General features: G+C 37.2%; 1 protein-coding gene across 4 annotated transcripts in view; it reads left to right on the top strand.

The window, feature by feature from the left end:
* The window catches only part of LRBA (LPS-responsive vesicle trafficking, beach and anchor containing), a 566,714-nt gene that overhangs the window by 143,428 nt on the left and 407,584 nt on the right, over window positions 1–15,702 (top strand). For all 4 annotated transcript variants that reach the window (XM_005871408.2, XM_014543868.1, XM_014543867.1 and 1 more), the window contains exons 32-33: window positions 9,090–9,168; window positions 12,056–12,189. In XM_005871408.2, coding sequence (XP_005871470.1) covers window positions 9,090–9,168; window positions 12,056–12,189 — 213 coding nt within the window. The remainder of the gene's footprint in view (window positions 1–9,089; window positions 9,169–12,055; window positions 12,190–15,702) is intronic.

Genomic DNA, 15,702 nt, shown 5'->3' with positions numbered 1-15,702 from the left:
AATATATATAATCCAGAGTAAAGGCAGTCAGTACCTACACTTGAAGACATACAGAAACATAAGAGACCCATGGAGAATTGTTTAATAAATACCTTCTTATAAACAGATAAAGTGGAATGATCTCCCCATTTGTTATAAAGCAGACACTTGAATCAGTTGGTGAAAAAAAACCCGAAACCCCCCCAAAAAACCCACAAAAAACAAACAAACAAAAAAACAAAATTAAAGCTAACCTAATAAAGGAACTAAATAGACTGTTCTTTAGTAATTTAAATGCTGGGGTTTTGCTAATTTGAAAAATTTAATAATTATACTACTTACTAGAATATTAGGGCATGCATATATTAATTAGTACATTTACATTTAATATTGAAAGAAAATATTTGATTCCTTGCCTTATATAAGATTTGACCCTAGAGGCTATCTACTCATTCAATAAAAAGTTTTTTGTTTATTTAATGAAGAGTTTTTACTGGGCATAGAGCCTCTTCCCTCCCTGAACTGGCTCATGATGGGTGGGGAAAGAGAGAATGAAAAAGAGAGACTACAGGAAAATTAAAAATACAGTATTTAGGAATTAAATATTGACATTTGTTTTAATGATACTTTATTGCAAAGGACCTTATTTTTTAGATCTTTTAGGACCTTGAATAAACAATCAGCTGGTTCTTCCCTGGATAGATGTTAGACACATGATCTATTTGCATTTTCCTTTTTGTCCTTTTGAATGTCTGGAAAACTGTTAGTGTGAAGGAGCCAGTTTATCAGTGTAAGGATAAGGAAAAGATAAGTTGGTATCATTCCACATGCTGGAAGTAGCTTCTGCATTTACATATGTGACCATTTGTTGAAAAATTTTAATGTTAAATTAACACAATAAATTTATGATTTTTATTTTTATCTGAGTTGATAATATGCAGAATGTATTTGGAAATTACATTTTTTATCTGGCAGGAATGAAGTACAACTTGGTATGAAATTACCGATCTATTTAGTTTATTTTTTCATGTGATTTTTTTTTCTTATAACTATTGCTAGTTGATATATTTATCTTTGTTAGTAAAGTGTTTCTTATGATTAAAAATAAACTTTGTAAAAATCCCCTTCTGCTGTAATTTCTATTAGGTTTGAAAATTGACATTAATTTTAGGGTAGTTTTGTTATTTTATTGTTCTTTGTCTTTTTCAGATTTTTAGTATGCATTTCAGCTCATTAAAATTAGGGTCAATTAGCATTGTAAAAGCTAATTTTGTTTTACATATACAGCCTAAAGCTTCATATAAACACTTTTTTGAGATTTATTACTTCTATCTGTACCTTTAAGTAAACGGGACCTTATGTGTTCCTTTTTTTATCAATTTCAGATAAGTTTAAGAAAAACTACCAATAGTTCTTTTAGAGAAAATGTCCGATATAATCTAAGTAAACATGGTCTTTAAGAATTACCACTGATAAGAAAAATAAAGCTCAGAAATGTTTAATTAATCATTTGTAATAGAAGTCAGTGGCCAACCATGTTCAGTGATGCTCTTGCTGTCAATAATTTAGGAAATTTCAGTTGTCATCAATTAAGGAAATTGCAGGTGTAATAAAGCTATTTGGTCTCCAAAGTACTTAACTGAGTGTTGTGTAGAAATATGATTGGACCTGACTCTTGTAAATGCCCGAGACTGAAGCGTGAAAAAAATTTTCAACTTCACCTTGTTTTGCCCACTACTTTGAAATTTTATTGTGAAAAATGCAAAAATAGAAATCTATTGTTGGTAAAATGGGAATTGATATATGCATATTAAATAATTGTCAATATGAAGAAATGTATACTTTAACTTCATTTAAAAATTAATCCTATGCATTAGGATAGATTCTATTCAGTTTGTTAGAATTGTAGGTACAATTAGCTCTCAATTGAGCAGGATGGTGAAAATGGAACAAAGGTCAGCAATAAACAAAAATCCCAGTAAAAAGAAAAGTGAACGCTGATTATCAAGGGAAGGAGAAGGAAATATGTTGTGGAAAAGAGATTCACTATGGGTAAATTCATCTTGTAGGAATATGCTCACTCTAAGAGGTTGGCTTAGTAATTATCCAGAGGGTAATTGTGGAAGATTGCTGCCATGCCCTCTCCCCAAAGGAACCAAACCTGTGGGGCATCAAACAGCCCAGATTTCTGGATTCTGCTGTTTCCTGAGACCTGGTAATCAGAGCTGCTGATTATTGATCAAGGTCTGCCTGAAGACTAAGCATATTTCAAGGAAGGTCAAGTTGTCCCAGTTCCTTGCTGTTTAATAATCAGTTAAATCTACAGAACCCCTTATTAGAGCCTGACTGTGTCTGTCTATATCCAGAATGAACTTTATTTGCCTTACCTAACTAAAAGAGCAAGTAGAATAATCACAGATGAAAATGAATTGAACCTGAGGAAATTGTGGGAGTGGTGTGAGGCAGTGACAGGCTTTTCTTGCAGAGGACAGTGGTTAATATTAATGGCTATGTTTTGTTTTATAGAGATCTGATACATGAAATTATTAGAAATTCACTTTTTATGTCGGTCAAATCTAGGATTGATTCTTTGCTTTATAGTTTCTAGACTTTTCAACAAAATATTCATTTATATTTCCTGTTTTGTTTCCAGTAAATTGAGAGAATAAATTCAATTTTACTAGTAATCAAAGAAGTGGAAATTGTTTATTCTTTCTTCAGGGCAATTTGGCAGTGTTTATCAACATTTAAAGTGTGTTTATTGACTTATAGGAAGTTAGAAAATAAAGGAATGCACATAGATTCATGTAAGCACATACAAAACATTTGTTAATATGGCAAAAAATTGGAAACAACTGGAATTAATGTTCCTGAATTTGAGTTGGTCTGATATATTTCTTATAATTAGAAACAGATTATACTTCTTTGGTAGAAATACTATGGAACAGATAAGGAAAGAAAATCTAATTGCATGGTGTACAGTTTTGATTTGTAACATTACCGATGATAACCATTTTTCATCACTTGACATAAGTATAGCTGTCAGGTACTTTCTATATTGTAAAGTTACTTTTTCCATTTTATAAGTGTATTATTGGAGGTACTTTGAAATTATTAAATATTCTGTTCCTCTGATTATTAATTTATCATATCAGTATGGCCTCATGGATTCCTATTTTGTTGGATGGGTTATAATCAGTTGCTATATTATTTTGATGCTCAAATTATCTGCAGCTTAGTCAGTGGGAGTCCCTTCAAGCTGGCTTATCTATCCTTATGACATATCCTGTAACATACCAACAAAATGAAAAGGGAACCCACTGGATGAGAGAACATATTTGCCAATGATAATTTGATAAGGGGTTAATTTCCAAAATATATACAGAACTTACATAGTTCAACACCAAGAAGATAAGCAACCCAATTAAGAAATGGGCAAAGGACTAGAATAGACATTTCTCCAAAGAGGACATACAGAAGGCCAATAAATATATGAAAAAATGTTCAACGCCACTAATCATCAGAGAGATGCAAATTAAAACCACAGTGAGATAGCAACTCACACCTACCAGAATGGCTATCATCAATAAATCAAAAAACAAATGTTGGTGAGGATGTGGAGAAAAGTGAACCCTCATACACTGTTGGTGGGAATGTGGGCTGGTGCAGCCACTGTGGAAAAGAGTGAGGAGTTACCTCAAAAAATTAAAAATGGAACTGCCTTATGACCCAGAGATCCCACTTTTGGGAATATATCCAAAGAAACCTGAAACATTAATTCGAAAGAATATATGCAATCCTATGTTCATTGCAGCATTATTTACAATAGCTAAGACCTGGAAGCAGCCCACGTGCCCATAAGTAGATAAAAAAAGAGTGGATAAAAAAGTTGTGTAAACCGTTTGTGTGGCTAAGTTGTTTAGAGCATTGTCGTCATAGGCCAGAGGTTGCAGTTGTGATCCCTGGTCAGGGCACATATGGAGGCAAGTCATTGATGTCCCCCTTCCCCCCCATCCTCTCTCTAAAAATCAATAAACATATCCTTCGGTGAGGATTAAAAAAAAAAAAGCTGTAGTACATTTACATGATGTAATACTAGTCAGCTGTTAAAAAAGAAGGAAATCTTACCATTTGCAACAGTATGGATTGACCTGGAGGTTATTATGCTAAGTGAAATAAGCCAGTCAGAGACAGACAAATCTGTGATCTCACATGTGGAATCTAATGAACAAAATAAACTGACAAAATAGAAACAGAGGCATGGATACATGGAACAGCTGTCAGAGGGGAGGGGGTTGGGGGGCTGGTGAAAGAAGGTGAAGGGATTAAGCAAAAGAACGTACATGCATAACCCATAGACACAGACAACAGTGTAGTGATAAAGGGAAAGAGGGCTGGGGGTAGGTGGAGGTGGGCAAAGGGGGATAAATGGGGATGGAAAGAGACTTAGCTTTGGGCTATGGGTGCTTGATGCAGTGTGCAAATATTTTATTGAGTTGTATACTTTAAACTTGTATGGTTTGTGAACCAATGTCACCCCAATAAATTCAATAAAAAAATAAAACAAAAACACATAAAACTAGATGTTTTATACTCATTTTATATTTTTCTTTCACAGATCTTGAAGTAGCCATTTATCTCTTAGTGGAGAATATAGTATTTAGAAGTCAAGATCTGTACATGAGGTATTAGGGTCTTCCTACTCCCAGGTCCTATCAGGACAGAGCTGGGGCTGTGTGTGTTTGTTTATATGTGAATGAGGGAATGCATTTTATAGATACTTTCATATATCTATATTTAGTGACACCATGAATTCACACAGGTACTCTGAATTCCAAGCCATTACCTTAAAGTTATTTTTAGTTTTATTTACTACTTAAATGTCCTCCGTACATTGTTTGGGTTCATATACCTTACTCCAGGTCAGTGCACCTCCCATCCTGGTACAACTGCTTTCAGTCTAATGCAAGAAGGTTTGGGAAAGAGGGTCTTTCGCTTTTTAAAGTGCAGAGTTTTTATGTTGTGGTCATATTGGGAAAATAACTGTCAAGATTATAAATTCTTAGATAAGAACTCTAAACTTTTAAACCCAATTGCATTTACTGCCACATTTGGAATCCTTTGGTAGTGAAGGCAGGTGCTGGAGATAGTTTACTATGGCTTATTCCTTTGGAACCAAATTACGGTAAAGCCCTTAGTTCTTAGGTATACATCTTCACCACAAGCAAGCCATTATGTTCAGACTACATGTTCAGAGTATTCAACTATTTTTCCTCTAGTTTATGTAATATTGAGGTTGTAGGTTAGCAAAATAAAGAATTTAAATAATTACACAATTCTTCCTTACTTAGTCTTTTACCAAATCTCAGATTTGGTTGTGTTGTGCTCTGGATTTTGTCTACTGTGTTTAATCACAATTAGGTCTCAACTTCTGGCTTACTACAGTTGTTAAGATGCCTTTGATTGTAAAATGCATTGATTTGAGAGATGCTACCATCTGTAAAAATTTGCATCTTATGATGAAATAGGCTGTTATAGAAAATAATTTTTACTTGGAGATTTCTGTCTTTCTTTTCTTTTCTTTTTTAAATGAGCCTGTGATTGCTGTCTTTCTCTGCCTGGTTTTTATCTCAAGTCCCCAACCAAAGACCACCAGGATAAAAAAACCTATGGTTGATCAGAGAGGAAGAATGCACAGAATGAGGAAACTCTGGGCATCTCAGTAATAGTGTTAGAAAAGATTTATTATAGGAGCTGAGTTTATATGAGGTTATTTGGGGGAGAAGTGAAGGATTTGAGGCTTTCCTCTGAATTGGATATTGTTAGGAATCATGGGTAATTCAATGATGAGACATCCTAATAAATATTATCTAGTAGCATGGAAGACTTAAGTAAAGCTAAAGCTATAATTTATAGTGAAACAGTAGTCATTTATATTAGGACATGGGATGTTTGAGTATCTTTGTTATTTAGGTGGAGTTCATGTTTTTGTCTGTTGGGACATGATCATAGAGTGGTATTGTTTTATGGTGATTTGCCATGGTCATGACATGGCTTTGTCTAATGTTGCTGTTTTGTGAAATTGTTTATAGTCAATGAGAGAATACCAAGACCTAGGTTTGGGTTCTAAGCCCGCTCCTAGCAACACCAGGAATGGTGGGCCTAGTTGATATTATCAGGCCAGCTCCCAGATGTCAGAGCTTGCTTTTCTTCCTTCTCATCTATTTCTGCCATCTTTCTCTGTACATTGCACATGAACATTTCTTCTTCTGTCTCTCTTTTATCTATCTTTTGTGCATACCATTTTGTCCCCTTTAAGTGCTTCCAGGATTCCCAGGCCTGAAGTTTGGAAAACAGATAAAAGCATCTGACCTCTGATAGTGCATAGATTCCAGGATCCTTGGAGCCCTTCTTCCCTCCTTGTTTATCAGCTTTGCATATTCTTTGTTTCATTTGCTTCAACATGTTTGCTGTCTTTCTTGGTCTATCTCTCTATAGATTTGTGATGGGATTTCAGTCTGTATTTACCCCAATATTAGCTTGACACCCTTTTAGGACACTGCTCTCAGAAACTGAAATTTCTTTTCTTGAATAGCAGCTGCAACAAGATGTGCATATCTGTACTTGTACACTCCAGGTCGTTAGGATACCATCCCAGTTAGATTCCAGTGTCATAGACGGGCATTTGGTACCATATGTGTCCGTTCTTTTCTTCTCTCTAACATTGGCCTTAGAAAACTAATGACTCTGTTTTTATAGGTCCTACTTCTAGCTGAAATTCAATGATGTCCTATCCTATGTATTCTGATTCTTAAATAGGAATTTTTTCCCCCTGTACTCTCTTGAGCTTGTTAGAACTTCTCTAAATTAGACTTCTAGACTCACTCTTTCAAGACTTGTTTCTGTGCCTATCCATTCTTAAAGAACAGATACTTAATTTCCGGGTGATTATTTTTCTCTGGCCAAGTGAAATTTTTAAGCAGTTATTTGTTTAAAACATAATGACTTTACATAGGACAAAATAGTTTGAACCATTTGATACTGTAAAAGGGTGAATTGACTATTCAACAATATAGATATACAAGCGTAATTTAAGGGTATCTGGTAGTCTTCATTGGAGAGTAAAATAAGATTACATGGTGGAGCCTGGCAGGCATGGCTCAGTGGTTGAGTGTCAATCTATAAACCAGGAGGTCACAGTTTGATTCCCGGTCTGGGCTGCAGGCTTGATCCCCAGTGTGGGGCTTGCAGGAGGCAGCTCAATGAGTCTCTCTCATCATTGATGTTTCTCTCTCCTGCCTTCCTCTCTGAAATCAATACAAATCTATTTTTAAAAAAAAGATCACATGGTGGAAATTCATTTTTCACAGTAGTTTGAACAAAATAGTGACACAAAAGAGTAGGAAATAGAAATGTATATACCAGGTGGGAAGATTGACCTAAAATATGGGAGATGGGAATGATTAAAGGAATAATTTCTGCAATTAACAAATTGAGGACCTTCGTATCAAGTTCTCTAGGCCAGTGGTCGGCAAACTGTGGCTTGGCAAACCGAGGCTTGCGAGCCACATGCGTCTCTTGGGCCCCTTGAACGTGGCTCTTCCAGAAAATACCAGCTCTTCCACAAAATACCGACTTCTGTGCATGGGCCACGAAGTTTCAATCGCACTGTATGTGCGCGCCTACACGTGGTATTTTGTGGAAGAGCCACACTCAAGGGGCCAAAGAGCCACATGTGGCTTTAGGCCAGGGGTGGGCAAACTTTTTGACTCGAGGGTCACAATGGGTTCTTAAACTGGACCGGAGGGCCAGAACAAAAGCATGGATGGAGTGTTTGTGTGAACTAATATAAATTCAAAGTAAACATCATTACATAAAAGGGTACGGTCTTTTTTTTTTAAGTTTTATTCATTTCAAACGGGCCGGATCCGGCCTGCGGGCCTTAGTTTGCCCACGGCTGCTCTAGGCTATAGAGTTATATGGATGAAAAGATGAGGCCTCTGCTTTCAAAAAAAATTGGCACAGTAGGGAGAAGGACATTTAAAAATTTAATTGATGGACAGTGTGACAAATGTAATAACAGAGTATATACTAACTAGAGGCCCGGTGCACAAAATTCGTGTGCAAGGGGGGGTATCCCTCAGCCCGGCCTGCACCCTCTCGCAGTCCAGGAGCCCTTGGGGATGTCCGACTGACGGTTTAGGCCCAGGGAAGCTCCTGTGTTGAGTGGGATCAGGCTGAAATCGGCTCTCTGACATCCTCTGAGGGGTCCCGGATTGTGAGAGGGCGCAGGCCAGGCCGAGGGACCCCACCGGTGCATGATCAAGGCTGAGGAGGGATGCGGGAGGTTGGCCAGCCGGGGAGGGGCTGCGGGAGGGTTCCAGGGCATGTCCGGCCCGTCTCGCTCAGTCCTGATTGGCCAGACCTCAGCAGCAAGCTAACCTACTGGTCAGAGTGTCTGGCCCCTGGTGGTCAGTGCACGTCATAGCGAGCGGTTGAGCAACCTTAGCATATCATTAGCATAGTATGCTTTGATTGGTTGAATGGATGACTGGACACTTAGCAGTGAGGACACAAATTAGGGACTATAAATTATTTAAATTTAAGAAAAATTTCTTAGGTCTTCACTGGGTTGTGTTTGCTAAACTAGACTCAGAAATAGTCAGGATATGGCAGAAGTTATTTGTTGACTGAATAATGACAGTTTTTATGGTAATGGAGGTAATACCTATTTAAGGCTAAATTTGGAATTGTTTCTGTCTTTTGCTTCAATTAAAAAAAGTTTCTACTTATAAATCTCTGTTGCCACTTGGTGTTGAATAGAAAGAATTGTGACCCCAACCTGGTCATAATTTATTTTTCTATTACCTTTCATCCAATGGATGGATGAAGGATTAGTCAGCTTAATAATTGAACTTGTAACTGAAGTTTATGTATTAAATGATTAAAAAGCTTGTTAACTGGTAGATTTTAATGTTATCCAAATTATAAAGGGTGTTTAAAAATGCATTATAATATATTTTTTATTGACTTGGTATAAAGTTATCCTTTTTGTTTGAACCTTGTATCTAAAAAAAAAAATTCCTATAAATGGTTATTTTCTTTTATAGGTGGTAGATCATCAAATGCAAAATTGCCCTCAGTTCCAGCAGTTGGTTCAGTTCCACAGGACCAAGTTTCAAATATGAGGTATTCAAGCTACTGATCTGGATGTTTGTGATTTATTACTTTAAAATGTCTACATATAGTTACTTAAAAAATTACTTTGCTTCTATTTTTAAAAACTTACATGATATTTAGTAACTTGCAAATATTTTAGGGGTTTTATTTATTTAATTTTTCATTGACTTTTAGAAAGAGAGGAAGAGAGAGGGAGAGAGAGAGAGAAACATTGATGTGAAAGTGAAACATTGATCAGCTGCTTCCTGCAGATCCCCCACCTCTTTAAAGATGAGATGTAAAAGTTTTATGAGAAGTGGCTGTTTGTGATTAGTAAATGCTACATGCATAGCAAATATTTAATTACACACATAATAGCTTGTGGCTTATTTTTCATAGGATTGTAAACTGAAAGCTTAAAATTTGCTGTTCCTCTTCCATAAATAAATTGCTGAAAAAAAAAGTTATAGCCAGTCAACCAAAGCCACAGTAATATTGAATTATAGATAGGTTTTTTTTTTTTTTTTTTTTTTACTGTCATTAGTGTTGTTTAATTGGGAATATATTTCAAATTCTAATTTTGAATTCTGCGACTATTTTCCACCATTAGAACCCTCGTGGCTGAGTTCTTAATCCTTACCACAGCTGGAAAATTCATAGCACTCCACAAATATAGTCACTTTAGGTGCTGCAAGTGTAGGCTTGCAGTTGTGGTATCATCCTATCTCAGTGGTTCTCAACCTTCTGGCCCCTTAAATACAGTTCCTCATGTTGTGACCCAACCATAAAATTATTTTCGTTGCTACTTCATAACTGTAATTTTGCTACTGTTATGAATCGTAATGTAAATATCTGATATGCAGGATGGTCTTAGGCGACCCCTGTAAAAGGGTCGTTCGACCGCCAAAGGGGTTGCGACCCACCTGATTGGCCAGACCCCAGCAGCAAGCTAACCTACTGGTCAGAGTGGCCCCTGGTGGTCAGCGCACGTCTCAGGTGATGCACTCAGGTTGAGAACCACTGTCCTATCTAATAAAGAGGGAATATGCTAATTGACCCTCACATGGTCACAAAGATGGAAGCACCCACAGCCAATAAGGAGGGAATATGCTAATTGACTGCCCTGCCCTAAAAGATGGTGGCGCCCAAAGCCAATAAGGAGGGAATATGCTAATTGACTGCCCCGCCCTGGCATCACCCACAGCCAATAAGGAGGGAATATGCTAATTGATGGCCACGCCCTCAAAGATGTCAGCACCCACAGCCACATGATGGCCAGCAGGGGAGGGCAGTTAGGGGTGACCAGGCCAGCAGGGACGGGGCAGTTGGGGGCGACCAGGCCTGCAGGGGTTAGGGTTAGGGTTAGACTGCCATGCCATCAAAGATGGCAGCGCTCACAGCCACAAGATGGCGGCGCCCAGTCCCCTTAGCCCCGCTGGGGCAGCAGGCACGCGGCAAGGCTGGGACCACCCCGAGCGTCTGCCTCCAGAGTCCCCCAGTTCCCTCAGTCCCCCAGCCGCCCAGGGCCGCCTGAGGCACAGGTAACCAGGGCCGGCTGAGGCTTGTGCTGCTGGCAGTGGCTGCAGCAGAGGTGTGATGGGCGTCACCTTCCCCTGATCGCCGGTTGCCTCCCGCCCCTGAGGGCTCCTGGACTGTGAGAGGGGGCAGGCCGGGGTGAGGGACACCCTCCTCCAGTGCATGAAAATTCATGCACTGGGCCTCTAGTTAGGTATAAGAGGCTCGAAGACAGTGGTTCTCAACCTGTGGGTCGCGATCCCTTTGGGGGTCGAACGACCCTTTCACAGGGGTTGCCTAAGACCATCGGAAAACACATATATAATTACATATTGTTTTTGTGATTAATCACTATGGTTTAATTATGTTCAGTTTGTAAAAATGAAAATACATCCTGCGTATCAGATATTTACATTACGATTCATAACAGTAGCAAAATTACAGTTATGAAGTAGCAACGAAAATAATTTTATGGTTGGGGGTCACCACAACATGAGGAACTGTATTAAAGGGTCGCGGCATTAGGAAGGTTGAGAACCACTGCTCTAAGAGATAAGTAAATACCTGGAAAGAGATGGTTATTCACAACAGAATTTTCCAGCGGTAATGGTTTCAGTAGCAACTCTAGTTGATAGTATGAATAGGAAGTAGTCCTTATGTGAATAGTACGTAAGTAGTGGCTGTTAATGTATATGTTTGGTTTATAAGTTAGAAACTAAAGGTGTGGGTACCTCTGAATTTTCTGAAAGGCAGGGCTTTTTTTAAAAAAACTCATTAAGTATGTATGTGTATGTGTACATATGTGTTTATTTGTGTATTCATATTTATATGAATATATATGTTTAGTCAAAAATACATTAATGTGTAAATTGAAATTATTATAAATGTGTCAGTAAAGTATACTGTTTTCAAATGAAAAGTTTTTCAGATTATATTAGAAACAAATTCTTTCAGAGGTAGGTATCAGTGAAAAGAACATAAACTGATTATTTCGGTTCATAACCATTTATTGAGTCTCTACTATATGCTTCAGTTGAGAACTTAGAAATGAAGACAGTTCTTGAACTGGAAGTGCTGATGGTTTGGTGGTGAATAAACAAATATGATAAGGATTTGATAGAGTTTGTTTAGATTATAAGGCTAAAATCAAGTGATCTGATCTGGCTAATTATAAGACATCTCACAAGAGCTGATTCTTGGAGTGGTTGTTTGTCAAGGCTGGGGGGTGGCTATAGAAAACAGAATAAAACAAGGATAGTCCAGGCAGAAGGAATGGTATGCATAGCGATAATGAGTCTTTAGTTGGCTTTTAATTTTTCATTGCTGTGGGAATGTATTTTAAAAACTAGAAAATTGGTAAACTCTACTGAATAATTCAGGGAACCTAACATCTTTACATTAGTATTACAGAGAGGCTTGAACATGCTTTGGAAAAGGCAGCTCCCCTTCTGCGAGAGATTTTTGTGGATTTTGCACCTTTTCTTTCTCGGACACTTTTGGGTAGCCATGGACAAGAGCTACTTATAGAAGGAACAAGTAAGTGGTTCTTCTTTATTTCATTTTATATAAACATATTTAAATTTCAAGATTAAGGACTGCCAGAACCGGTTTGGCTCAGGGGATAGAGCGTCGGCCTTCGGACTGAAGGGTCCCGGGTTCGATTTTGGTCAAGGGCATGTACCTTGGTTGCGGGCACGTCCCCAGTGGGGGGTGTGCAGGAGGCGGCTGGTCGGTGTTTCTCTCTCATCGATGTTTCTAGCTCTTTATCTCTCTCCCTTCCTCTCTGTAGAAGGTCAATAAAACATATTAAAAAAAAAAAGATTAAGGACTTAAATGGATAATAAGAGATGCATGGATTTTTAATTTTTTTAGTGTTTTCAACTTTTAAGGTTTCTCATAGTCTCTATCTTTCAAAAAATATGTCACACCTCCTATTCTAATCTATTAATTTTTTATCAGTGATTTGAATGAAAGAAATTTATATACTGAGCCGAGGAACTAAGAGTTGTTGTTTTTTAAAAATTAATTATGAGAATAGAGAATTGTAGAGACTAGTGTTATCATAACTAGTGGGGCATTTACCTGGGGTTTTACTTGAACTTAAGATCCTTATTAGGAAAACGAGGAATGCATTATTAGTCTCTATTAGTAGCATTCTTTTTACAAACATTTAGAAATAACAGTAGTATTGTACATTATCCTGCTTACATCATACATAGATTACTGGGTCTTTTCTATGTAGTATAACTTGAAATGTGTTAACCTAGATAGCATGCAGAAGTAGGTTACTGAGAGAGTTGAAAACCATGCTATTTGTGGAATGGATGAGGAATATAGGGACATTTTAAAAGTTTATTTTACATAGGGCACCTGCCATGTAGTAAATGTCTTCAAATATTAAAGAGGGTAACTGAACCAAGTGGAAGTAAACTTACTTTCTTCAGACAGCAGATATCAGTTCAGTGGAGAAAAATTAGTTCTATTTAAGAGCTTAGTAGTCTGACTTCAAAATACCAGTCTTCATCTCATAACTAATTTTTCAAAGGAGAACCTAGAGGATTTTCATCAGTGATAATGTGAAATTGATTTTTGCATTCAAAAGTGTTTCGACTAGATGTTTGCTAAATCTGGCTTGTCTGTGCCATGGTTAATGGCTTAGGATTAGATACTTAGATTCTCCTAATCTGAAAATTTCATTATCATCTCTGCTGCAGATGTATATGGAATTGGTGCTGAACAATTTGTTTCCATATAGTCAAATAGTAGCATTGAATTTATTTGAAGAAGAAAGTTTAGGTTTTAGAAATGTTTAATTAAGTTTGGGGTGAAAATTTCTTTTACCTGCTGCAAGACATAATTTATTTAGCCATGAACTGTTTGACCTAAGTAAGTAATACAATTTGAAAGGAATTGAATTGAAAAATAGAAGGGCTTTTCCCTAAATTATATTTCACATATCAAATATTTATTTTTTAAAGTGATGTGACAACTTATCTATATTTTATTTCATTACTGTAAAATGAATGTATTAATTATAGCCTCTCGGTGTAGCAAGACATTGTTGCTTTTTAGTTGGTTTTTGAATTTTATAGTAAACCCAACAAAATAGGATCACCTTAGATCAGGGGTGGGCAAACTTTTTGACTCGAGGGCCACAATGGGTTCTTAAACTGGACCGGAGGGCCGGAACAAAAGCATGGATGGAGTGTTTGTGTGAACTAATATAAATTCAAAGTAAACATCATTACATAAAAGGGTAAGGTCTTTTTTTTTTTTAGTTTTATTCATTTCAAACGGGCCGGATCCGGCCCGCGGGCCGTAGTTTGCCCACGGCTGCCTTAGATACTCGAAGTAGTAAACTTGCCAATTCACGATCCCTCAACATTTTTAGTCAATATTTTACTGGTGAAATCTAATAAAATAATAAGAAAGATGGTGTATTATTAATCAGCTATAAACTTGAGCAGTGTCTACTCATTGGACTGTGTTCATAAAAACAGCAAACAAATGTAAGAATTTTTATGTAACTTGTGTACATATTTTAGGTTGTAATTTTTTGGGTGGTGTTTTTATGCATTGTAGAACAGAAAAGTTTTGAGTAGAGGTGATTGCAGTGTGGTACAGTAGAAAAAGCATTGGTCTAAAAGGCAAGAGACCTTTTATATTTATTTTTAAAAATATCTTTTTATTGATTTCAGAGAGGAAGGGAGAAGGAGAGAGAGAGAGAAACATCAATGATGAGAGGGAATCATTGATCGGCTGCCTCCTGCACACCCCCAGTGTGGATCGAGCCCAAAATCCAGGCATGTGCCCTTGACCAGAATCGAACCCGGGACCCTTTAGTCTGCAGGCCGATGCTCTAATCACTGAGCCAAGCCAGCTAGTGTGAGACCTTGGTTTTAATTCTGACTTACTAGGGACTAGCTGTGAGACCAGGCACTGGTAAAGTCATCACTTTTAAATTAAAAAAAATTTTTTTTAATTAATAAACTTTAAGCGAATATTTTAAATATTATAAAGTAGAAAATGCAATATTAGTGAACTTACTATTACCAACTACCAGAATTGTCTTTGTTTTGCCCAGTAGTTTGTTTTATTTACCTCCTTTTTTTTGATTTAGTATTTAAAATAATCCCAGACATCATGTTGATTCACCCCTAAATAATTCATAAATTCATGTAACAAAGGTATTTTCTTACATAATTATAATTGCTGCTATAACACCTAATATTAATAATATAGTTCCATAAGGTCATCTAATACTCAGCTCATATTCATTTTTATTTAAAAGATGTATTTTTATAATTTATTTTTTCTGCTTAAGATCTAAACAAAATCAATTTATTGCATTTGTTTATGCCTCTTATGTCTTTACTAGAGGCCTGGTGCATTGATTTGTGCACTGGAGGGGTCCCTAGGCCTGGCCTGCGGGGATCAGGCCAAACCAGCTCTCTGACATCTCCTGAGGGGTCCCAGATTGTGAGAGGGTGGTTCTCAGGTGACGCACCCAGGAATCGGGCTCCCTCCTTTCTGGTTCCAGGTGCGTCACCAGAGAACCGCTGCTGCCAAGTCACCACAGCTCGGCAGCTCCTGCGTTGAGCGTCTGCCCCCTGGTGGTCAGTGTGTGTCATAGCTACTGGCCGGTCAGCTGGTCGCTTAGGCTTTTATATATATAGATTAATGTCAAATAGTTTGTCCCTATTTCCCCTTTGTTTTCATGCTGTTGACCTATTGAAGAAATCTGGTTGGTTGGTTGTTCTGTAGAATGTTACATGATTTGGTATTATGGCTGCTGCTTTTTGGTTATGTCCTCTAATGGTTTCTCTATCCCATGTATTTTCTGATGACTAAAAATTAGATTTAAAAGTTTAATTAGATGTAATACTTCATAGTATATCATGTGTAGAATCACATATTTTCTAATTGCTTACATTCTTATTAAAAATTCTAATAATGTTTATCACCATCCCCTTCTTTCTGTAAATTATTTAAGGTGATTAAAAATGTGTGTGTGTGTGTGTGTGTGTGTGTGTGTGTGTGTGTGTATAT

The sequence above is a fragment of the Myotis brandtii genome, unplaced genomic scaffold, assembly GCF_000412655.1.
Source record: "Myotis brandtii unplaced genomic scaffold, ASM41265v1 scaffold34, whole genome shotgun sequence".
Classification (NCBI taxonomy): domain Eukaryota; kingdom Metazoa; phylum Chordata; class Mammalia; order Chiroptera; family Vespertilionidae; genus Myotis; species Myotis brandtii.
This window is presented reverse-complemented; position numbering and strand designations above follow the sequence as displayed.